Raw genomic sequence first — 24,731 nt, 5'->3', positions numbered from 1 at the left:
TGCCTGCAGCTGCACTGAAGCAGGACAGGGAATACGTAAAGCCAGTGAATAACGAGAATCAGACCTCTAGGCTTTTCCACAAAGAAAAGGCATAGGCAAAGGTTCAAATGCCTCTGGGTTTTGCCAGGTATGTTTTCAACAGTTTAACATTTTCACAGTCTGTTTGGCTAAATTTACTCACAGATATTTCCTGTGCCTGCATGTCTGGGATTATAAGGCTCTGCTGATCTGATGTGCTATTCTTGGATATGTTCTCATATATTATGCTTGGCAGTGAGAATATTGGTTACTTGTGTTTGTCAAATTTTACTACAATATGTAGTAAAAGTAATAGATGCTTTTAGTTCAAAATGTAAAATGTCAAACCTAATTAAGCCAAATGAATAATTTAAAAGGTAAAACATTTAATCATCCTATGTGCCCTCAGGAGAGGGAGGAAATCAAAAGGGCAATGACTATTATGAAATTTGGCAAATTTCACAATACACACATTTACATTTTACACAGCAGTGAAGCACAGATGCTCACAGACCTAAATGACAAATGAAAATAATAATAGATGCCAACTGAGGATTAAATTGCTGTTTCTAAATGGAAAGTGGGGCATTAATATGTTTAAAGGCATCTAAGTCCCTCCTGCTCTGTTTCAGTTCTCTTTGGCTCAGCTAGTGGTTGTTAATGGTGTGGGTTGGCACAATAATATACAGTATTTAATTTCATTTTGTGCTAGGATTGTGTGCTCTTATTTTGAAACTAAGCAATAATGTTTAGATCAAATCTGCCTGCAAAAATCTAAGAATAGTAAGCTCCCATTCATATTAACTGTGTATATTTGGGTTTAATTAGAGAAAGAAGTATTAAATGTACTATTTTCATTAAAGATGTCACGCATTTAAAAACATCAATGTAACTGGATATGTTTTGCTCGGCACTATCTCCATGTAATTCTAGTTTCAAGCAAAAAATAAATTCTCATAGTAGTAAAAGGCACAGAAATGTCTGTGTGTGGTCTCAATAACGTGGAACAGACAAACGTCGTCAGATTCTCTGCAGCCTCACTGGTCTACATACCCTTCACGACTTTAGTTATGTAAGGGATTAAACGTGTGGGTGAAGGTGGAGATGTGTAGAGCGGACGCTGTTAACCGGCATTAGACGCTGCCCGTGTACACAGATCATCATGTGGCTGAGGGCTGAAGGCTGAAAGCTGGGAAAGCTGCCTGTCTGCCTCCCCGGAGAAGAGGGCTCCGTGTCAAGATGCCAACCTTTTCGGTCATGTATAAAGGAGCTGTCATCATTAGCAGGTAAAAAACGCGGGCGGCAGCGTCGCGTTAGTGCTGGATGCTGAGTGCTGAGTGGATGTTGCGTGGGAGTCATCTGTATGGCTTCACGCTGACGCAAATGTTAATGGGAAAAACAACAAAATGAATTTATAAGACTCTGGGCTGTTGATTCTGTGTTGAAGCAAAACGCTTGTGCGCTTCGTGCTGTGGAGTAATGGACGGGCTGTGTCGGAACGCGTTTCCTGTGGGTATTAAGAGCAGCTCATTCTTCATCAACACTTGCACAACCTGGCTATTCCTTACAGTGTGGATGTTGACTGGAGCTATTCTGGTGACAGTTCAAGAGAACAAGACAGACAGCACACCATCTGTCAGTCCAACTGAGTAGTTTACATGAAGAGAAGTCTGATCAGACCAGTAATAGCATGATTCCAAATCATTTACTAATGATTAGTGCTGTTCTATAGAACACTTTGTCTAAAAAACATCAGAATCAGAAACCTTAAAAAGGGCTCTTACAGTAAATAACATGTTAAAAGATGAAAGATTCCCACACACTGTCTCCTTTATGAGTAGCCTATATTTATAGAGAACTTTGTAGCCACTCTGTTCCAGATTCAATTCAATTCAATTCAATTCAATTCAATTCAATTCAATTCAATTCAATTCAGTTTTATTTGTATAGCGCCAATTTACAACAGAAGTTATCTCAAGGCACTTTACAGTGTAAGGTTTAAGACCTTACAGAAAATATTTATACAAAAAACTAAAGAGAAAACCCAACAATCCCATTTGAGCAAGCTTTAGGCAACAGTGGAGAGGAAAAACTCCCTTTAGAGGAAGAAACCTCCAGCAGAACCAGGCTCATAGTGGGCGGCCATCTGCCTTGACCGGTTGGGGTGAGTGGAAAGAGAAGAGAGAAAAGAACAGCAGGTAATAAGACAACATCATAACAGATAACATCATAACATGTTTAATCTGGCAATTAGTTTAAGAGTCACATATTTCAATTGTAACGGTGAAGCCACCTTTGTTTAATGTATTGTCGTCCTATAAATATGTCTTTAAATATACAGTATGTTTTAAGTCTGCAAGCAAATCCTGTGTATGATAAATTAATCAAAAAAAGAAAGGGAACACTTTTTAATCAGATTTTAGCATTAAGTAAATTAAACTGCTGGGATATTGATCTGGTCAGTTAAGCAGCTGATGGTATTGTTAATCAGTTTCAGCTGCTTTGGTGTTATTGAAATTAACAACAGGTGCAACACAGGGGCAACAATCAAACAACACCTAAAATAGGAATGGTTTTACAGATGGGAGCCGCTGCCATTTTTCCGTACCCATCTGTACTGACAGTTTTTTCACTAGTTTTGCATTTGGCTAATATCAGTATCACTACTGGTTGCATGAGGCTATACCTGGATCCTACAGAGCTTGCAAAGGCAGTTCAACTTCTCCAAGATGGCACACCAATATCTGCCATTTCCATGTCTCCCAGCACAGTCTCAAGAGAATAGAGGAGATTCCAGGAGACAGGCAGTTACTCTAAGAGAGCTCGACAGGGCCTTAGAAGGTCCTTAACCAGTACAAAATGACCTCCAGCAGGCAACTGGTGTGAAGGTCTCTGAGGGTGGCCTGATGGGCCAAAATCCTCCAGTGGGCCCTGTGCTCACTATGCCCGGCACCATGGAGCTTGATTGGCATTTGCCATAAAACACCAGAATTGGCAGGTCAACCACTGGCAACCTAAATCTAATAGAACGCCTCTATGTTTCAGACTGTCCAGGAGCTCAGTGATGTGCATGGGGGCCATACTGAGTACTATTTTGAGTTGCTGCAATAAAATTTCAGCAAATGGACTAACCTGCAGGATTTTTTTTTTTACTTTGATTTTCAGGGTGTCTTTGAATTCAGCCCTTTGTAGGTTGTTAATTTTAATTTCCATCAAACAATGCAGCATCGTTTGGTTCCTAACACATTATCCAGTTCATATCAGTAAAAATTTCCAGCATTGTTTTTTTGGACAGTGTATTGTGTATGTACTGTATATTCTACTCTATAGTCTAACTCTGGTCTTTTTAATAATCTGGTCCAGATTTGAAAAAAAAAAACTTTAACTTTAACAAAAGCTCAGGATATCACTTGAAAGTCTTCACGTCACTCAAGCCCAAATATACAACTTGCTATTGTCATGTTATCATAGTACTGAGGTCATGTAATAAAAACTGTACATGCTCTATTCAGTAATGAACACTGTAGAAAAATAACAGTTTGACAAAACAATAGTGATAGAACTTTGAGCTTTAAAATTTGAACTTAGATATGTGGGATATGTGTCAAGATTCAACACATTCTTAAATTACATACTGTGCTATTATTCATAAGTACAATATATAAGTTTGAATGTTCAACATGTCCTCAGTTGGCATTATCTTTGGATTACAGGAGTAAGGTTGCCGAGTTAGTGACAAGTAGAGAACACTCTTCTGCTAAAAAAACTGATAAACCTTCTTGTTATTTGGGTGACAAGCAGAGAGAGAACTGTGTGTGTGTTTCACATTCCCAGAATTAACATAACAACATCTTTAATTTACTATGAGTGTTGCTAATGTTACAAATAGGTAATTTAAGGTGTGTGCTGGTGTATCTTGTCAATGATTAGTATTTTACATTATGCTTTGTACAGTCTGTGCAAAATTCTTTTTTATAAATTTAATATCTACTTAAGCCAGTGTTAGATGGATTAGCAAACTAGAATGTTCTGTTGTTGTGCAGCACTGTTACATAAGAGTAGAATAATTTATGCCAAACTCATATACTGTACTAGAGACTTTAGAGTGGTTATGCTCTGACCAATATGCTTTTCATGTTTTTATTTTATCTTATTCAGCTGATGTTTACTGATCGTGGCTCAACTTCTAGTACCCTCCTTACCTCCATCAATAAAGCTGAACTCAAAAGAAAGCTCATGTGACTGTTTCTGCAGTTTAAAGCTCCCTTGTTAGAAACAGTATTATTTCAAATATCAATCACTAAAGAATGAGATGAACAACAGTGAGGGAATAAAAGCTGACTTTATTATATTATACTAATACTTAAGTGAGTTTGTTCTCTCAACATATTGTTCATCATTTATCCAAAGGCAGTCTTCAGTCTTTTTGCCCTCTTTTTTGCACTATGTAGCGGTAACCTAAAGACCAAAGCTCAGTGTCTCTGTGACTCTTGCAGTACTTTGATGCTGCCCTCTGAGGAGGTCAGGACCACAGGCTAGATCTTCATAAATCATCTTATATGTGAGAACAACTTTATTATTGGACGTTTTAGCACTTAAATAACTAGGTATTGGCAAATTGTGGTGCAGTTTTCACAGGGGATCTCTTTGCAGCTCTGTAGAACTTTCTTGCCTCTTTTACTTCACTTCAATTCAAATCAACTATCCCCAAGCACTCAGAGGAGAGGAAAAACTCTCTTTAATGGAATAAACCTTTAGCAGAATCAGACTCAGATTGGGTGGCCATCTGCCTTGGGGTGTGTGGACAGTAGAGAGACAAGAGAATAGTAGACAATAATAGGGAACAGATAGGGTACAATCAGGGAGAATGCCAGCAGTTTACTGGTGCATCCAGCCAGGAGCACCTGAAACATTCAGACTTCTCCCATGATAAGGACCTAGAAGAAGGATAGAAGGCACAAGGGAGAGAGGGAGAAGGAAGAGAGAGAGAGAGAGAGAGAGAGGCACACAGCCTATGTGCTTGTATGCTTGGAAGAGGAAAACAGAGGGTTAGATGAAGCATTTATTTTCAGAATTAATGGTGTGTCATCTACAGGACTTTAAGAGCTTCACTTGAATACTGGGCTTATTAGTTCGTAGAGACTGAAACCTTTGTATGAATCCCCTTCTAATAATTGAATGTTAGGGTGTATAAATGCATTTTAAGTTTATATTTAAAAACATCTACTGAGTCGAACTGTTTGATGTCAGCAGGTAGATTTTTCCTAATTAGAGGGGCATGGCAGCAAAAGGCCCTGCAGCCAGCTGACTTCTTTTTAACTCTGGGGACAGATAAGAGACCTCCATTCAGAGGGCAAAGGGTGCAAGGTGGAATATAAGGGTTCAAGAGATCAGGTATGGAGGGGATTTTAAATGTCATCACAAGCATCTTAAAATCTGATCTGACTTTGATGGGGATCCAGTTGATTTAGGTCAAATTCGAGCAGCAGCATTCTGAACCATTTGTAGACTTTTAGTGCTAGAAAAGGGGTATCAAACTCAAATTGGCAGTGGGCCAAAATTAAAAAGGGACGAAGTCGCGGGCCAAACTCAATCTTTATTGAATGCAATCGTGCATGTTTTCCCATCTCTCCAGATATGTAATGTTGAAACTTTTCATATGGAAGCAAACTTTAGTCTTGCATAAACATTGAATCTGGAGCAAGAAGAAATGAAATTAAATTTGAAATAAAACACACATCAGTGGTATTCGTTTCTTATTATGTCTCTATCTGTAGTCTTTCGAGTTCCCTTTTAATGAAAATCTTTTCTCACAATAATAATAATAATAATAATAATAATAATTTACTTCAATGAAAATGCAGTCTTTCAACTATTAACAGTCCATGCCTTGGAGTAGAAAAAGTGCATAAAGACAGCATCATTCAAGCATCATTCAAGCATCATTCAAGTCATACTTTGACTTTAGAGGTTGGTGCGCTTTCCACGTCAACCGCAAGTGGATTACTGAGCAGTTCAAATCTGCATTTCTGGGCTTCCAAGTCGGCAAATCGTCTTGTAAACTCGGAGCGGATTTTTTGTATGCGCTGTATACTCGGGGGGCCGCTCTAATACACATTTGATATAATCTCGGTGGCCAAATATAATTACTCTGGCCTGAGTTTAACCCCTCTGTGCTAGACTGTAGCAAGCCTGAAAACAGAACATTATAATTATGTCTGGATGACACAAAGACATTAATTAAGGTCTCTGCATCTTCCATGGGAAGATGAGCCCAAATGTTACGTAGGCATCTTTAATCTAACATCTTTAATGTGGTGTGCAAAAGAGAGGCAAGGATCAATATGACTCCAAAAAATCACACAGTTGTTAGGAGTTCAGGGTAATTGATCTAACTTATGTCTGTGTCATTGTGGGCCGATGACCAGCATCTCAGTTTTATCTGGACTGAGGAGTAGAAAATCATGTGAAATCCAGCTTTTTAGCACCGACAAGCAGGACTCTAAATTAGTAATGGTAAGTAACAAGTAAGGGTCATCAGCCTTCACAGGGATGTAGAGCTGCGTATCATCAGTATAACAGTGGAAGTTAATTCCATGAATTTGTATAATTTGGCCTATTGGTGAAATGTAGAGAAAAAACAAGAGAGGGGTCAAGAGCTGAGCCAAGCCCTGTGGTACTCCATATTTCACATTGGTACATGTTGACGTGGTGTTGTTGTAAGAAATTAGATTGTGTTCTATCAGATAAGTAGGATTTTAGTCATACAAGAGCCAATCCAGAGACACCAAATTTATTTTCAAGTCAGGTAGGAGCATACTATAATCTATGGTGTCAAAAACTGCACTAAGGTCAAGGAAGAGAAGGAGAGATGTTGAATTAGAATACACATTTTTTAGAAGATCGTTTGGTAAGTGCAGTTTCATGTTTTGGTTTCCTGTTCAGCAAAATTAATTCAGAATTTCTCCACTCTTCACTGTTGCCTGATGCCTGCTCAACTGGGATTGTTGGGTTTTCTATATAATTTTTTTGTACAATTATACTACATTAAAACCTTAAACTGTAAAGTATATTGAGATGACTTCTGTAGTGATTTGGCGCTATACAAATAAATTGAATTTAATTGAATTATTTTCTGAAAGTATTAACATCTGAAACATCAAACTTTGCTGCCTGTTGACTCTGTTCAGATCACAGAGTACCTTCTAAAACCAAAGCTCAGAGATATACTTACAGTATGTTTTACCAAAAAGACTGTATCTGTCCAGAGTTATAGAATCAAGATTTAACAAACTTGTTAGGGTTAGGGTTGCTTTCAATTTAGATGGAAAGAAAGAACCACACTCAGAAAACCACACCAACACTGTTAGCTAGCTCCTGGCTAGTTCACCGTCCGCCGAGTGCAAATAGGCTCCATCTGAACGTTTTTTCGGGGACACAACCAAGTGATGGATGGATGATGAATGGCTGAGTGGGAGAAACAGGATGAGTGCTGTTCCTCTTTTGATAAGTTTGCGGAGGAGCTGACCTCCATCTTTTACCCTTCTGCACATCACTGAGAAGTGTCGGCAAGGCCATCAAGGCGAGTTGGCAGGACACGCTCTACCCACCAGGCTGAAGGAACTCATCTCCTTGGCGGTGGCAACTGGACAACACTTCACGGAGGGGCAGACGGAGCTGCGACTGGACAGGCGCACCTCTCCAGTTCGTTCCCCAGGCTCACCTCCAGGCCACTCCTCCTTCCCCTCTGTCAGTCGACCCAGAGGACCAGATGCAGCTGGGTTGGACTCGCCTCCCCGCAGCTGAGAGACAGCACCGACTCATGGGAGGTCTCTGCATCTACTGTGGGGAAGCTGGTCATTGTGTGAGACATCGTCAATGTCTAAACGCCAGCGCTCATCAGTCAGAAGGGAGATGCTGACGAGCTTCACTTCCTGTACGTCCTCCCATCTTCGTCCAGTCCTGTTTAGAGAGCAGTTTGGCGCAAGCTCCTCACCCAAGCTTGACGTGTTCATTGATTCTGGCTTGGAGGGGAGCTTCATTGATGACTCCTTGGTTCAGACACTCGAGCTGAGGGATCCCATCGTGGTCAGGGCATTAGTCTAGTTAGATTCTAGTTTGCCTGCCTTTTGCAGTGTTCCTTAGTTTGTTCCTCTTTTTGAGGTTTTTGTTTGTCTCTATTTTCTATTTCATTAAATTATGTCTGTTCTGCATTTGTCTGTTATCATATCTGTTAATAAATCTCTCACTCTGCATTTATTCTTCTGCGACTGGGTCCGCTAGTTAACTCGTTCGTAATAAACACAAATACAAAATAACATCAATATAAAAAACTTGATGTTGATCAGTCTCTGGCTATACGTGCTCCTCTGTCCAACCAGCACACTATGTAGTGGGAGATGGGAGGGATTGTCCAAGATTGAGAAGAGTTTGTACAGCATCCTCCTCCCAGCTACGACTCATAGATGGTCCAGCTCCACACCCGGAACAGAGTCAACCCTCCTGATAAGTTTGTTCAGCCTCTTCATATCTGCTGCCTTCAAGTTGCTGCCCCAGCAGACCACAGCATACACATTGCCATTGGTTTGTAGCCAGTGATGGGCCTTATGGCCCTCCACACTTCCACAGTGTTATTCTGTTAAAGGTTTTGTTCCAGTTTTCTCCTATAAGCCTCCATTCCCTCCCTGACCTTGACAGACAGGAACCTCTCTGGGCTCTCTTCGCTGCCTCCCTGTCACAGGATCTGAATGTCTTATTTTTGTCAGTCAGGATGGCTTTGATGTCTTTGGAGCTATAAAAGCTATTTGCACATTGTTGAGAAAAAATCTGTCAGGATGACTGTAACTCCTGTCACTCGGCTACGGTATTTTAGTTTCATGTTAGATTAACCAGTTTTAGCCAATTTTTGACTGTGAAAACAAACAAACAAAACAAATAAGACAAAAAATGTCAATGTCAGTTATTTATCTAAAAAGAGGGGAAAAAATGACAATGTGAAAAATGTGTTTTTGTTATAGGAAAAGCACATAATTGCCTTGTAGTAAGTTTGTGTTGAACTTATTTTTTGTCTTTCCTACCTTCTCCTATATTCTCATTATCTCTGACAGGACACTAATGGGTCCATATGGAGTAGACCGGGCTGTTCATTCCATGGAGTTTACAGACTGTGAGAATGGCCTGGGTAAGTCACGTCTCCTCACTGACCAAGACAGAGACCAGTATTCCTGTCCCTGCAACTGATACGCCCAACAAGTATATACAGTAATTAAACACTTATGTTTGTTGGTAGGGATATGTGTTCCTTCTGTTACTTGTGACTGTTGTTCTGTTTAAGTGTTCAGTGTGATCTCACAACAGCCTAATGCCGTTAACATAATTTTTTTTTAGTTTGTTTTTTGATAATATATTTAGGGTTAAATCTCAATTTCCATACATCTGAATAGCCAAGAATCAGTATAGTGTCAAAATACAGCCAGACCAGATTTCTAACATAAGTTCTACATTGTTGGAAAACCCTCTTAATTCACATAAAACACTATTACTTATTATTTAAACAGGAAATCAGCAAAATAGTCATTTAACAATAAAAAAAGTCACACAAATATTTTGTCAGACTGCCTTTTAGTATAGCACTTATTTACTGTGACATTGTTTTGATAAGCTTCTGCACAGTCATAACATTTATTCCCATCCAGAACTGCATTAATTTTTTGCCCAGATTTTGTATTGATGATGGGAGAGTCGGACCGCTGGGCAAAGTCTTCTTCAACACATCCCAAAGATTCTCTATGGGGTTAAGGTCTATTCAATTCAATTATATTCAATTTTGTTTGTATAGCACCAAATCACAACAGAAGTCATCTCAAGGCACTTTACAGTGTCAGATTTAAGACCTTACAGAGTATAATTGTATAAAAAATTATATAGCCACCATCCCATTTGAGAAAGCTTTAGGCAAAAGTGGAGAAGAAAAACTCCCTTTAGACGAAGAAACCTCCAGCAGAATCAGGCAAATGGTGGGCAGCCATCTGCCACGACCGGTTAGGGTGAGTGGAAAGAGGAGAGAGAAAAGAACAGCAGACAACAAAAACAACAACAAGCAGCAAGAACGTTGGGCAAAAACGTTTTTTGTACAAAGTAAAGGAGATATCCCGGTCAGAGATAACGCCAAGATTTCTTACAGTGTTACTTGAGGCTAATACTGAGTCATCTATGCTAAGAATGTGATTAGACGTAGTGTCTCTGAGATTTCTAGGACCAAACAAAATAACCTCTGTCTTGTCTGAATTTAGGAGAAGGAAATTGGAGGACATCCAGGCATTTATGTCTTTTAAGCGTGCTTGAAGTTTGTTTTTGTTGATTAGTTTCTTCTGGTTTCATAGATAAGTATAGCTGGGTTTCATCTGCGTAGCTATGGAAATTTATAGTGTTTCCTAATAATATTGCCTAAAGGGGACAAGACTCTGTGGTGGCCAATCCATGTATGAAAATGATGTATCATGCTCCCTGAAACTCTCTTTCACAAGTATAAAACTAGAACATAAAAATAAATAAGTACTATAAAAAAAAGTTTGACATTGCCCAAAACATTGTTGTCAACTTCAGACATAATTAACAGACACCTCTGCTAATTATGCCAGTTGCCCCAGCTGCACTCCGCCAAAGTCATCTATGAGCACAGCTTGTTGATCTTTGCTAACGTCAGCAAAAATGTGCTTCACCCATGGACGCCACCTCAAACTTGTCATGCTTTAGTTTTGAGGACAGTTAATCACTGCAATATCTCCACACCCTTTTTTTAAAAAAAATACTGTCACATGGATTCTATTGATAACAAAACCTGCCGTTAAGGACACCGGGTGATGTCTCTTCATTATATTATCCATGTTTGACGATAACGTATACAGAGCAGGAGAAATTTTCAGATTACAAGTCTGCCAGGAACAGCACATAGGTCACATTGTGCTGACTTCTTTCACGGTAAATTATAATTACAGCCTAATAGCTTGTAAAAGTAATAATATACAGTAAATATTGATGCTGAGTGTTAAGTCAAGTTCATGTTTTGTTTAGCTGAACCTGTGACTGGGATTGCATGTCCCTGGCTTCAACATCCCATCAAAAATGTCATGCAAATGTCCATATTATGCCCTTTTAGGGCTTAAAAACAGATACCTGAAGTCCCCCAAAAGGTGAAAATGTCATTTTCTTTAGGAAATGCTCATTGCAGTTGGTGTTATGGCTTTGTCTCCATGGTAAGAGCCTGACAGCAGCCTTAAGCTAAAGTAACTTAAATACAGTGGACCTACACCAGTTAGGTACAGTAAATACAGTACAATACAGTACAGCAATGGACAATCAACCAGAACATTAAAACCAGCATGGGCACTCTGTGTACGCAGCAAGTTATAATTCACTATGTGTTTGACCTGTCAGTCATAGCCAACTTTATATTTTCAGCATTTTGTGCTACAGTAACTGTTCTGTAAGATTAAACCAGATGGACTACCCTTGATGCAAGTGAATGAGTATGTGTCAATGTCTTTCCTTGAACCACTTTAGTCATTACTGACCACTGCCTAACATCCTATAACTTGTCAGGTACCAGTATAACATATGAATCAATGTTGTTCACATCACCTGTCACTGTTTTTAATGTTCTGGCTAATTTTTGTCGATGTTAGTTATTGGAGAATGAATAATCATTTGGTCCAGTGGTCAATCTATTCACTTGAATTTTTTTACACTTCACACTGTGTTTATGCACCAACCAAATGATATAGCGGCCTCTTTTGAGAATGGCAGCGGAAGCAGGTGAAGACTGGGGAAGTCTTGCAAGGTAAGTCTTGCCTGAGGACCCCTACTGGAGGGACCCCTCCAGTAGGGGTCCCTCCAGTAGGGGTCCTCAGGCAAGACTTATCAATGTTTACCTCTCCAGCCGCGATATTCCCCAGTCTTCACCTGCTTCCGCTGCCATTCTCTAAACACTAGAGTACATAAAAAAAGAAATAAATATTGAGTGCAGAGTGTTAAGTTCTATTTAAGACATATTGAATAATTATTAAAACTGTAACTGTAATTAAAAACTGTAAAGTGAGTTATAACAGACATGCTGTGTCAATTTGTTGTTCAATTTGTTTTCAAAAAACATACTGAAGTTTAAGCTCTTTATAAATCACATACGACATTTAAATATGATATTGTACTTTTGTAAGTTCATAAACTTGCAGTTGCTGATCAATGACCCTTTCCTCACCTCACTGAATATAACAATACTAATACTGTTGCAGTACTGCAGAGGTGAATTACAGATTAAATTTCGCTTACTGTGCTCTTAGCTGAACTTACAACACAACAGTAAGTACAATCTGCTTGCCCTGAAGACTTTGTAACAGTTTGGGTCTGCGTATAGCTTGAGGTCACAGAGAACAGTCTACAAGAAGCGAATAGATTTATTGCAAAATAAGTGTTTTTCCTCTTCTCCCATCAGGAATTAAAGTGATCGGTGGAGTGAAAGAGCAAACTGGAGAGGAGTTTGGAGTCTATGTTAAACGAATTTTACCAGGTGGCCTTGCTTCAAATGATGGTAAGTACTGTTATTTGTGGAAATACTTTCTGTTGTTGCAGTGTCCCAGGTTTTTCTACTGTCCACTTCTGTGGACAGTAGAAAAACTGAAGTGTTTTGGGCATAATGACATTATGTCGTCCACAGCTGTGGCACTTTCCCCAGCTACAGGCTTAAATAAAACTCGCAGTAATATGGTGCTCAGCTGGTATGCACAGGACTTAAGGAGCCTTGAGCCATCTGGGCCCGCAGCCTTCCTCCCCTTGATCCTCGTTAGTTAGGTTTGTGTTACAGAGTGGTAACTTGCTCCAGGTGCTGAGGAGGGAGGCTGCACTGAGAAGGCTTGGTGGAGGCAGGGCTGGGCAGCTGGGTTGGGTCATGGGAGGACTCATGCACATATTAGAATATGACCTTGGACAGACATGTGTTTAATTATGTCACTGGTTAGTGGAGTAATACAACTGCAAAGCGGTAATTCTAGTTACTCATGGAATTGGTAAATCTGAAAGGGATAACAGAATTTTTGTTGCATAGTTATATCTCTTACTAACTAAAATTGTTAGGCGTAGATATATACCAGGTGTTTCTTAGGTGATTATTATTCTTTATCATTTTGAAGTAAGTGTTAGTTTAATTAGGATCATTCTTTTCTCCGCTATCCTAAAAGTTTGCTGGATCTCATGGAGACATTTTACAAATAATTGAAATCAAGTTATTTTGAGCAGTTTTGTTGGACCTCCTTTAGCTTTGATTATGGCACACATTCACTGTGGCATTTTGATAAACTGTTGCAATGTCACAACATTTATTCTCGTCTAGAGTTGAATTCATTTTTTGGCCAACACTTTGTATTGATGACGGGAGAGTTGGAGCACTGCACATGGCCAATCAATGTGTGAAAATGATGTGTCATGCTCCCCTGAACCAGTCTTTCACTATTTGAGCCCAATGAATCCTTTCATTGTCATCTTGGAATATGCCTGTGTCAGTCAGCTGACCTTATTCTTTTAATGCTTTGGACAGTTCTTAACCCAATTGTAGTAATTTCAGCAGTCTCCTTTGATGTTTTCTTTGCTTGATACATGCTAATAATTTGACCCTTCTGAAACAGATTAACATCTTCCATCTTCCATAACTACAGGATGTGTCTTCCGACATGGTTGTTTTAGAAATGAGAAGCCACTCACTGCATCAGTTAGAGTTAAATAAGTTGATGGTAGCTGAAATATAATCATCAATACAGTAATTATCCAATGGGAGGCTCTTACCTATTTGCTTGGTAAATCCAGTCCAGTTTACCAATATTATCACAACATGGCCCTTCAAAATTAAAACATGCTGTACTCTTTGCCGAGTACAGTGCAACTGCCACTTTTTGGTCCTGATGAAGGCAAAGCGCGCCTACTAAACAGTAGGCCTTCATTTTCAATAGTTCTTTGATGTCAGTTTGGTGTGTCTCTGGCATTAGAGAGACACATGCTGCTATCAAGATGTCTTTTAACGAAAAGTCAGTCTGTACTTCAGCAGGCCAATGCCAGGCCTCAATGTCTGAGTGTTGATTGACTGCAATCAACATCTGCCTGAAGATCAGTTATCAGCAACTACTCACTGCTGCACTGATGAAATCTTATAGCCAGTGAGAATGTTTCACTTGCAAAATTGCCACAATTAAATAAAGTATTCATTATTATTATTATTATTACTTCCTGAATGATTAAAAAGTTTAATAAGGAGAAATACAATGTAATATAGTGGTAAATGTGCAAGTAAGATAAGTATTAGATAAGGTTCAAGAGAATAAACAAATTCGTCCTTCAGCTTCCAACTCGTGGCTCACTGACCAGATCCGTGAACAGCACACGGTGCTCAGGAATGCTGAGAGGAAGTGGCACAAATCCAAGTCTCAACCTGCTCTAACTGATTATCAGGATTTGCTTCAATCTTTCTCTCACAGTGTCACTAGGGCGAAGACTGAATACTACCAGGACAAGCTCAGCAACACCACAGACACCAGAAAGCTGTTCTCAACTTTCAAGTCTCTTCTCTACAATCTGTAATCTCTTCTTTTTTCAATCTATACTTCTTCTCTAGGCTCTATCATCCATTCTCATGGCTTTTCTTATCACTGCTATGCAGATGACACACAGCTCTTCCTGTCTTTTCCGCCGGATGACTCAACTGTCTCATCTCGCATCTCTGCCTGTCTCTCTGACATCTCTGCCTGGATGAGAAAAAGACACCTTCAACTCAACATTCCTAAAACTGAACTTCTAGTCTTCCCTGCCAGACCTTCAACTCAACACAACATCAGCATTAACATTGGATCCGCGGTGATTGTCCCTACTAAGTCTGGGGGTCATCATTGATGATCAGCTGACGGAACACATCGCCACAGTCTAAGTCACAGTACACGACCCAACTCATTGTACAGGTGTTGATCTGATCTCGCCTGGATTACTGCAATGCGTTACTGATGGGTTTACCGGCATCCACCACCAAACCCATCCAGATGATTCAAAATGCGGCAGCACGCCTCATTTTTAATCAACCAAAAAGGTCTCATGTCACACCGCTCTTCAGATCTTTGCATTGGCTTCATGTGGCTGCAAGGATCAAGTTCAAAGCTTTGTCTCTTGCCTACAGTTGAGTGGTCAACTCCACAGTTCCATCTTATCTCACTTCAATCATTCAGGTCTACATCCCCTCCCGTCCACTGCGCTCAACCAGGGAACGTCGGAACGTCATCTGGTCATCTGGTGGTACCAGCACCACACAGTCGACACCAAACTGTTCAGCTCAGTGATCCCACGATGGTGGAATGAGCTGCCTATCTCTGCACGCTCAGCCACCTCACTTGCAATCTTTAAAAAAACTGCTGAAAACAGAACTATTCCACATCTTCCTTTGCACTTAAATTAAAAAACAAAAAACAAAGTCTTTTCTACTCTTTCGTTCTCACATCTCTTGGAACAGAAACACTTTTTTGATAGCACTTGATGTCAGCTTTGATGTTGCTTCTTCTTGACTTAGATTTTGTTTGCTTGCCTTGTTCCTCACTTGTAAATCGCTTTGGATAAAAGCGTCTGCTAAATTAATAAATATAAAAGTAAGTGTAAATGTAAACAAATCACAGAGTGGAGTTTTAAATTGTGCTTAGGAAAATGTTCCAACTTTTCTGTAAGTGTGTAAGGTGTGTCGATTAATTATGCTATCTTTTATTCCTTTGTCAGTGGATGTTTGGCCTGTTTGTATCTATCTCTGCTTTAATTCCAACCTGCCAGAGTTTTGCTGTATTTCTGTGCAGTATGTGTGAATTATCTTGTTTAGAGATTTTTGGAGAACAGATTCTGCTACCTCTTCTTTTTCATGATAGTTACTGTACTTTGTCTGTTTAGTAAATATGAAAGCCTGGTAGCTGTAATGCACTGTCTGGGACAGAATAACTGAACCAGTTTTTAGGTAAACGGAGGGTAACAGAACTATAACCACTGTTTTACACTGTTTAAGTTGTTCTTGCATATTGTTGTTTAGTTTCTTTGAAAAGAGTATCATCTTAACTAACCTTTACCCTCAACAGGAAACCTATTGCCAGGTGACCAGATCTTGGAGGTGAATGGTGACAGTCTTGTAGGAGTCACAAGTGAAAGGTAATCTAATAAAGTTTTACTGGTTTCATCATTTAATTCAATTCAATTCAGTTGTATTTGTATAGCGCCAATTCACAACAAAAGTTATCTCAAGTTACTTTACAGTGCAAGGTTTAAGACCTTACAGAGAATAATTATACAAAAAAATGATACAGAAAACCCAACAATCCCATTTGAGCAAGCTTTAGGCAACAGTGGAGAGAAAAAACTCCCTTTAGAGCAGTGCTTCTCAATTATTTTCTGTTAGCAATGTTTCTCAGGTGAAAAGGGGCAGTTCTAGAGATTTCTTTGCTGTATGAAGTGAGGGAGATATCCTGGTCAAAGATAACTCCGAGATTTCTTGCAGTATTACTTGAGGCCTCTAAGTCATCAAGGGTGAGAATGTGATTAGACGTGTCTCTGAGATTTTTAGGCCCAAACAAAATAAGTTCTGTCTTGTCTGGATTTAGGAGAAGGAAATTGGAGGACATCCAGGCCTTTACGTCTTTTAAGCATGCTTGAAGTTTGACTAATTGATTAGTTTCTTCTGGTTTCATAGATAAGTATAGCTGGGTATCATCTGCATAACAATAATGGAAATAATAATGTTTCCTAATAATATTGCCTAAGAAGGACATATATTAAGTGAAAAGAATTGGTCCAAGCACAGATCCCTGTGGGACTCCATAGCTATCTTTGCTGTGCATCATTAACATGAACAAACTTGTTTGATTGTGTAACAATTTTAATGTTTTTGTTTCTGTTTCTGTTTCACAGAGCTGTTGATGTACTAAGAGCTGCCTCTGCAACCAATCATATGCGCCTTCTTATAGCCAGAGACGAGGAAGCAAAGTAAGCTGATTTGTCAACGCATACAACACCTTTATGCGGTAGCACAAGCGCAAGCAACTATTATCCTGCAATAACATGCTACAAGATGCCATATTTAAACAACAAAGACTGTACACATGCATGCATGAAGAGACTCTGGTACATGCAAGAATCACACTTCAGCTGTGGAAGATTGAAGCCAATAGTGACAAAGCCATGAGTAACAGACTTTAGATCTTGGATGCATTGGGTAAGATTCTCATGTTGGCAATTTACATATTTGTATTAATGACAGTTGAAACATTCATGTCCACTGTAGTTTCAAAGTAATTACTTACTGTACATTCATTAATTATACATTTCCAATGTTGGTGTTAATGGTGTGGTATCCTGGAGTCCATATCCTTGTCTTTGTACTGCATTCAAAGGAGTGACAGCAGACTTAGAGAGGGGAGAGAACTTAATGTAAAGAACCTAATGTACGTACATAACGTAAGCTCCTGATGAGATGAGCCATGTCTGTGCTCCATGATTTAATTAGCCTGGTGGATTTCGGCCTTGAATATTTGTAAGAGCCTTGAAAAAAAATAATAATGAAAAGAAAACACCACTTCAGTGGAAACAGCGCCCTGAGAACAAGAGGCAGGAGAGCTTGATGGCCTAGGGGCGCCAGGCCAGGAGACAGGAGAGCCCTTGGCGGATGGCCTGGAGACTGCAGTAGTACCGCAGACTGAAGAACCGACTGGGGGGTGTCCGGTAGATTGTCCGGCAATAGCAACTGGAGAACCGGCTGGGAAGCTCTGGGCGGACGGCCCTGAGGCTGCAGAAGGGCCGGCATCTGGAGAGCGCCTGGCGGACGGCCTCGTGTTTCGGACTCTCCAACATTCTTCCCAGTGTTGTTTCCAGTCTTGTTCCATGTTTGAAAATGTGAATGCTAACACAATGTAGTCATAGTTAGAGGCAAGTTTGAAAATGGGTGGACAGACTCTTTGCAGACACGTTTATAAACAATGAAGTTTGACGTGCTACTAGTTACAAATGGTAGCAGTGGACATAGCTGAGCGGCATATCGGTGCTACTGCAGCTACTCAGGTTTCCTTAAACAAGACTCCGTAACCCTGTAGACGCCGATACGTCTGGCAGCTGTCCAGGCACAATTTCCCCACGCTGGATCAATAAAGTAAGACATTATTACTCAGGCCTTCATAGCTTAGTGCATGCTACTTTACCACCATCCGCTAGTGCCATAAAAATAGTTTTAAAAGTTTCACACAATGTCTCTGACACGCTGACTGTCCCATTGTGTAGTTAGCCTGAAAATTTCTCCTGCTTCAGTGTAGGAGACAAGGGTACATTAGCCATGTTGCATTACTACACAGCTAATATAGCTACATTTAACAAGCAATCCTAGTGAACAAGACAAAACACTTGATGTTTGTAACAGTTAAATATAGATAAACATCAAAGTTATTGAACAATAACCAGATTTAGGTCACAGACGTAGTCAGTCCATCTTTGAGCCAGTCTGAGTCAGAAAGTGAATTCAGCAACCACGAACCGTTTGGAACTTCGCACACATTATGGTTTGTCCACTCCATCAAAAACAAAAAGAGAGAATGGGAGAATGGGAGGAGGAGGGAGACCTCCCTACATCCATCAAGTGAGCGCTGTCTGTGCTTTCTGCTCTGCTGCACTTGTTTTGCTGTTTTCAAAGTGACTATGTTTAGTGAGGGAAAACAATGCCACAAGGCAAAAGGTTGTCGTGGACAGTGTTTGGGACAACCCTGAGGAGAAAAACACAGTCTGGTGAAAATAATAGTACACCAACATTATATGTTTTTATTGAACATAACATGAACATACTAAACATTCGCAGGGTGGAAAAAGTATGTGAACCCCTAGCCTAATGACTTTTCCAAGAGCTAATTGGAGCCAGGAGTGACCCAACCTTGAGTCCAATCAGTGTGATGATATTGGATGTGTTGATGAAAGCTGTCCTGCCCTTTAAAAACACACACCAGTTTTGGGTTTACTGGTTTCTAGAAGCACTGCCTGATGTGAACTTTGCCTCGTAGAAAAGAGCTCTCAGAAGACCTACGATCAAGAATTGTTAACTTGCATGAAGCTGGAAAGGGTTCCAAGAAGCCTTGTTGTTCATGTGTCCACAGTAAGACAGACTGTCTACAAATGGAGAAAGTTCAGCACTGTTGCTACTCTCCCTAGGCGTGGTCGTCCTGTAAAGATGACTGCAAGAGCACAGCGCAGAATGCTGAATGAGGTAAAGAAGAATCCTAGAGTTTCAGCTAAAGACTTACAGAAATCTCTGGCACATACTAACATTTTTGTTGACACGTCTACAATAAGGAAAACATTAAACAATAATGGAGTACATGGGAGGACACCATGGAGGAAGCCATTGCTGTCCGAAAAAAATATTGCAGCACCTTTGAAGTTTGCAAAAGAGCACCTGGATGTTCCACAGCACTACTGGTAAAATATTCTGTGGACAGATAAAACCAAAATTGAGTTGTTTGGAAAAAACTCGAAACACTATGTGTGGAGAAAAAAAGAAAAGGCGCAGCACACCAACATCAAAACCTCATCCCCACTGTAAAACATGGCGGAGGAAGCATCATGATTTGGGGCTGCTTTGCTGCCTCAGAGGCTGGACAGATTGTTGTCATTGATGGATGGATTAGATTAACATCTCATTGAAATATGTCAAATTATTGTTGATTATTTTTTACGAGTGGGACAGAAGTGACTTTTTTGGACACTGGGTTCATGAACTTAGTGTAAAAGCACTTTACACACATACACATACACACAAAACAAATTGAAATATACACAAAATATAGAAAGAAAAAACTAATTAGGTATTGAAGAGAGAATGCCACATAAAGATATTATGTTAGATAAAGATTATAACACAAAAAGCAAACTAAACTACTCAAATAAGGTATTGTGCTGAAACATTACAGACACATATGTATATGTATGATACACAGATGTACATTTGTATTGTAAATAGATGACTTAAAATAGTTTTAATAGAAAAAAATCAAAATTTTAGGCTTTTCACATATGAAAATGTTTTTGTTGGTGTTATGTTTCAACACCTCTAAAAATTGTCCTAAATGTTATTCAACGTTTGACATTATGTTAGAGCAAGGTGTTTTTTATCCAGCCAATCTCTAAAGGAAGGAAGCAGGACCACTAGAGGGGAGCAGCATGCGGTATCATCTTCAAAAGAGCCTAAAAAAGCAAATTCATTACACCAACTATATTCTTAACATCTCTCTTTTTGATTTTTGACAAAGGAGAGAATTTGCTGAACTGCTGGAGAAATATGGATCTAATGGTAGCACAGGATCAACACGCAACTCTCCTATCCAGCAAGGTAAGCAAATTCCTGCTTAGTACATTCTATGGTGCATTGCAAATTATTTTTTCCAGAAGTATTGAGCATATCTCCTGAACCATTACATTTATATGCAAGTTCCATGTTCACACTGTTATAAGTTCAGCATAAGAGAGATCCTGTTCCAGGAGGCACAGATGTGCAAAAGATGCCCATGTAGAAGGGAGCAACCCTGGTAAAATTACAGTATGGTTATTGAGAATGGTAAAGTCATAAATAGTTACAGAACATATATTAAGAACATAATCATGGAGGACAAAAACAACAAAACAACCTTTCTGTATTTGACAGAGTAGCCTAAAGGGTAGATTGAATAAGTCTTCCTAAAAATGGCTTATGACAGTGCACTTGCAACTGCCAACATCTGCTTCAGTCGGGAAAGGAGGCACCCAGCTGGTACTGATTTGTTAAAACAGGGCTTTAGCATGAGCAGTGAGACATGAATTTAAGGCCATTCTACTGTGATAATAGTAGACATTGCATTCAAGGCATGGTAAAACTATTATTTAGTATGGACATCTGACAAGCAGTTACAATGAAGTATAATGGTGTCTGAAGACCAGCATTGTCTGTCTTACCATCTTAATTGCAGTTCAAAAGCTACAACATGTTGATAAATACAGATTTCAGCACCTGCAATGTAATGAATTTGTTAAAGAGTCAATTGGCTGCCTTAGAGTACCACAGCCTAGAATATGGTCATTAGTTTATTGTTCAGTCCAGGTTACTGTCCAAGTGGACCAAGGGTTAGATGCAGGCTCAGTTCGAAAATGTGTTAGAACACATCACATAGCTGAGGAGTACCGGCTTTGAGTCTTCTTGGACTGACTCCATTCAGGTTTGCAGCATTTGTGGGTTGAAGAAAGATCTGAATGGTCCTCAACGTATAAAGGTGGTGGCTGGGTAATGTCAGTTAGAAATTATAAAAAAAACATGTTAACAACTACATTAAATTCATTGGCCTAGCTTTTAGATAAAGAGATAAAGATAAAGATAAACTTTATTGTCATTGCAACATCGTACAACAAGATTAAGGTGCCGACCAGTCTGTGCCATATATAAAATAAAAAGAAATAAAAACAGAATAAATAATTACAAACAGTATAAAAACAAAACAAAAAACAAAATAACCATCAAGTAAACAAAGAACCTCGCATTCGCGCTCCAGCTCTCACTCTCACAGTTCCGTTCTATAGTCCGTTCTATATAGTGTTTAATGTGGTTATTGCTACGGGATAAAAACCTTTCTTGAGTCTGTCAGTCCTAGTTTTGATTTACCTGAACCTTCTCCCTGATGGCAGTAGTTCAAAGATAGAGTGTCCAGGGTGTGTAGTGTCCCTGAGAATGTTCTGGGCTTTTTTGAGGCGGCGGGAACTGTGAAGTTCTTCTAGAGGGAGGAGAGGGCAACTGTTGATCCTCTGTGCAGTTTTCTCTGGAGAGCTTTCTCTGAGCCACTGTGCATCTGCTAAACCACAGACAAACACAGTACGTGAGGATGCTCTCAATGGAGGATCGATAAAAGGACACAGTCTCTGGGAGATGTTGTTCTTCCTCAGTACCCTTAGGAAGGGCAGTTTCTGCTGGGTCTTTGTTATCAGCTCAGAGGTGTGTACTCTCCAGGTTAGATCCTCCTCTATGTGGACCCCCAGGAAGCGGAAGTCTGACATCCTCTTCACACAGTCCCCACTGATGCTTTACACAAGCAAAGTAACTATGAAAGTTTACACGAACAGTGAATGTGTATGAATCATAATAATCAGATTGTCCCTGATGAGCAAGCCGAGGGCGACGGTGGCAAGGAAAAACTCCCTGAGAAGGCAACAGGAAGAAACCTTGAGAGGAACCAGACTAAGATAAGATAAGATATTCTTTATTGATCCCACATTGGGGAAATTCGATTGTTACAGCAGGTCAGTGCAAAAAAACAACAGTAATGTGCAAAAAGAATGAAAGGCTGTTTGAAATGTGCAAAAAATACAAAAGTATTGAACATTTTACAATTTACAATTATATACACTATTAAGACTAAACATATATAATATGTTATACGTAATAATAAAATAAAATAAAGTAAAAAACAATATAGTCAGATGGGCTATGGATGCATGATAACCGGTTTTGCATCCATAGCCCATCTGACTGTATTGTTTTTTACTTTATTTTATTTTATTATTTATTATATATAAACAGGGAGCCCATCCTCATATGGGTGATCACATACTATGTCCAGTAGTATAATACAATAACAGTTAATGTCTATAAGTTATTGTGGAGTCCAGTTAGTTATTGCAAGCTCTGGTAGACTTGTGGAGGGACCTCAGTTCTCGTCCTCCTGAAGTCAATGACAACTTCCTTTGTCTTAGACGTATTAAGGAGCAGATTGTTCTCCCTGCACCACATTGTTAACTGTTCCACCTCGTCTCTGTAGGCAGACTCATCCCCCCTGAGATGAGTCCCACCACTGTGGTATCATCTGCGAATTTGACGATAATGTTGCTGTGGTGAGCAGGAGTGCAGTCATAGATGTACAGGGTGTAGAGCAGGGGGCTCATCACACAACCCTGTGGGGAGCCAGTGCTGAGACTAAGACCTTGGAGGTGTGTGGGCTGACTCTCACTCTCTGACTGCAATCAGAAAGGAAGCTCTTGATCCAGGAGCAGGTGGAATATGGAAGTCCGAGGTCCAACAGTTTGTTTACCAGTTTGTGGGGAAGAATGGTGTTAAATGCAGAGCTATAATCCACAAAGAGCATCCGCACATAGTTTCCCTGCTCCAGGTGGGACAGTGCCGTGTGGAGGGCTGTGGCTACGGCATCCTCTGTGGATCTGTTCACCCTGTACGCAAACTGGTGTGGGTCGAAGGATGGTGGGAGTTGATGTGAGGTGAGGTGATGTGACCCCTTACCAGTTTTTCAAAGCACTTCACCACAAGGGTGAGTGCAACTGGCCGGTAGTCGTTGAGGCTGGTGATGTGTTTTTTCTTCAGTGTACCTCAAAAATTCACAGTTAAACGCCGTCTATTTAACAGCCAGTCAGCAGCAAAGTTCACTAGCACCTTCTCTATGTTGAAGCAGGGTATTTCACGTGATCATGATATTGTCCGCCTTTTCAATAATATTTGTGCCTCTGCACTAGAGGCAGCTGCTCCCTTAAAAACTGCAAATATGCCCCGTAAAAACACCAACAAACAGCCTTGGATAGATGTCAGCATTCGTAGCTGTAAAGCCAAGTGTAGGAAAGCTGAGCAGAGATGGGACTTCAAATGTAAATGTGCCTTCACAAGTGCCTTATGAAGCTATGAAAGACTCACTACTCCACCACAATAAGACAGTAAAGAATGCCAGAGCTAAATACTTCTCAGACCTGATCACTGCTCACTTCCATAATCCTAAATTTCTATTTCAGACTATTTTGACAAGTTAGTAAACCCAACCCCTCCCAGCATTCCAGCTGAAAGTGATGCAGATTGTGAAAAGTTCTTAACCCATTTTAACAAAAAAATTGAATCAATTAGAGCTTCTGATATGCCTAACTTCTCACCAATCATAGTTTCACACCCCTCTAGAGAATGTATTTTAAGCCGGTTTCCTCCCATGTCCATATCTGAGCTACTACAAACTGTCTCTAAAATGAAACCATCTTCCAGCCCAGTTGATGCCATCCCAACTAAGTTCTTAATCTTGATCATTGATTCGCTTGCTCCCTCTCTCCTGAATATTTTCAATACTTCTCTGTCCACTGGAAATGTGCCACATTATTTTAAAATTGCATGTGTGCAACCTCTTTTGAAAAAAATCTGGATTAGATCACTCATCCCCTGAAAACTACAGACCAATCTCCAAACTACCCTTCATATGAAAGATTTTAGAAAAGTACGTGTCTAAACACTTATTTCTAGCTGCAGACAGCTATAACATTTTTCATGAATGACAATGTGGTTTTCGCAAACACCACAGTACAGAGACCGCCCTACTAAAGGTAACTAATGATATTCTGTCCTCTGAAGCTGGTATGTGCTCTATTCTTGTCCTCCTTGATCTTGGTGCTGCTTTTGATACAGTAGACCACCACATTTTGTTGGACCGACTAAAGCACTGGGCTGGAATAGAAGGTACTGCAATGGACTGGTTCTCTTTACACCTGTCCAATAGATCGTTTTGTGTTACCGTTAATGACTGCAAGTCATCTTTTTCTCCTGTAAAGTACGGAGTTCCACAAGGTTCAGTGCTGGGTTCTTGTTCTCTTTGTACATGCTCCCTCTGGGACATATT

General features: G+C 39.9%; 1 protein-coding gene across 3 annotated transcripts in view; it reads left to right on the top strand.

Moving 5' to 3' along the window:
* Positions 1–1,170: 1,170 nt before the first annotated feature.
* si:dkeyp-72e1.9 (syntaxin-binding protein 4) overlaps positions 1,171–24,731 on the top strand; it is a 49,794-nt gene continuing 26,233 nt past the window's right edge. For all 3 annotated transcript variants that reach the window (XM_026365533.1, XM_026365451.1, XM_026365617.1), the window contains exons 1-6: positions 1,171–1,304; positions 9,126–9,199; positions 12,509–12,604; positions 16,161–16,230; positions 16,987–17,061; positions 20,361–20,440. In XM_026365533.1, coding sequence (XP_026221318.1) covers positions 1,258–1,304; positions 9,126–9,199; positions 12,509–12,604; positions 16,161–16,230; positions 16,987–17,061; positions 20,361–20,440 — 442 coding nt within the window. In that variant the 5' untranslated portion in view covers positions 1,171–1,257. The remainder of the gene's footprint in view (positions 1,305–9,125; positions 9,200–12,508; positions 12,605–16,160; positions 16,231–16,986; positions 17,062–20,360; positions 20,441–24,731) is intronic.

The sequence above is a fragment of the Anabas testudineus genome, chromosome 8 (assembly GCF_900324465.2).
Source record: "Anabas testudineus chromosome 8, fAnaTes1.2, whole genome shotgun sequence".
In the NCBI taxonomy this organism is placed as follows: Eukaryota; Metazoa; Chordata; class Actinopteri; order Anabantiformes; family Anabantidae; genus Anabas; species Anabas testudineus.
This window is presented reverse-complemented; position numbering and strand designations above follow the sequence as displayed.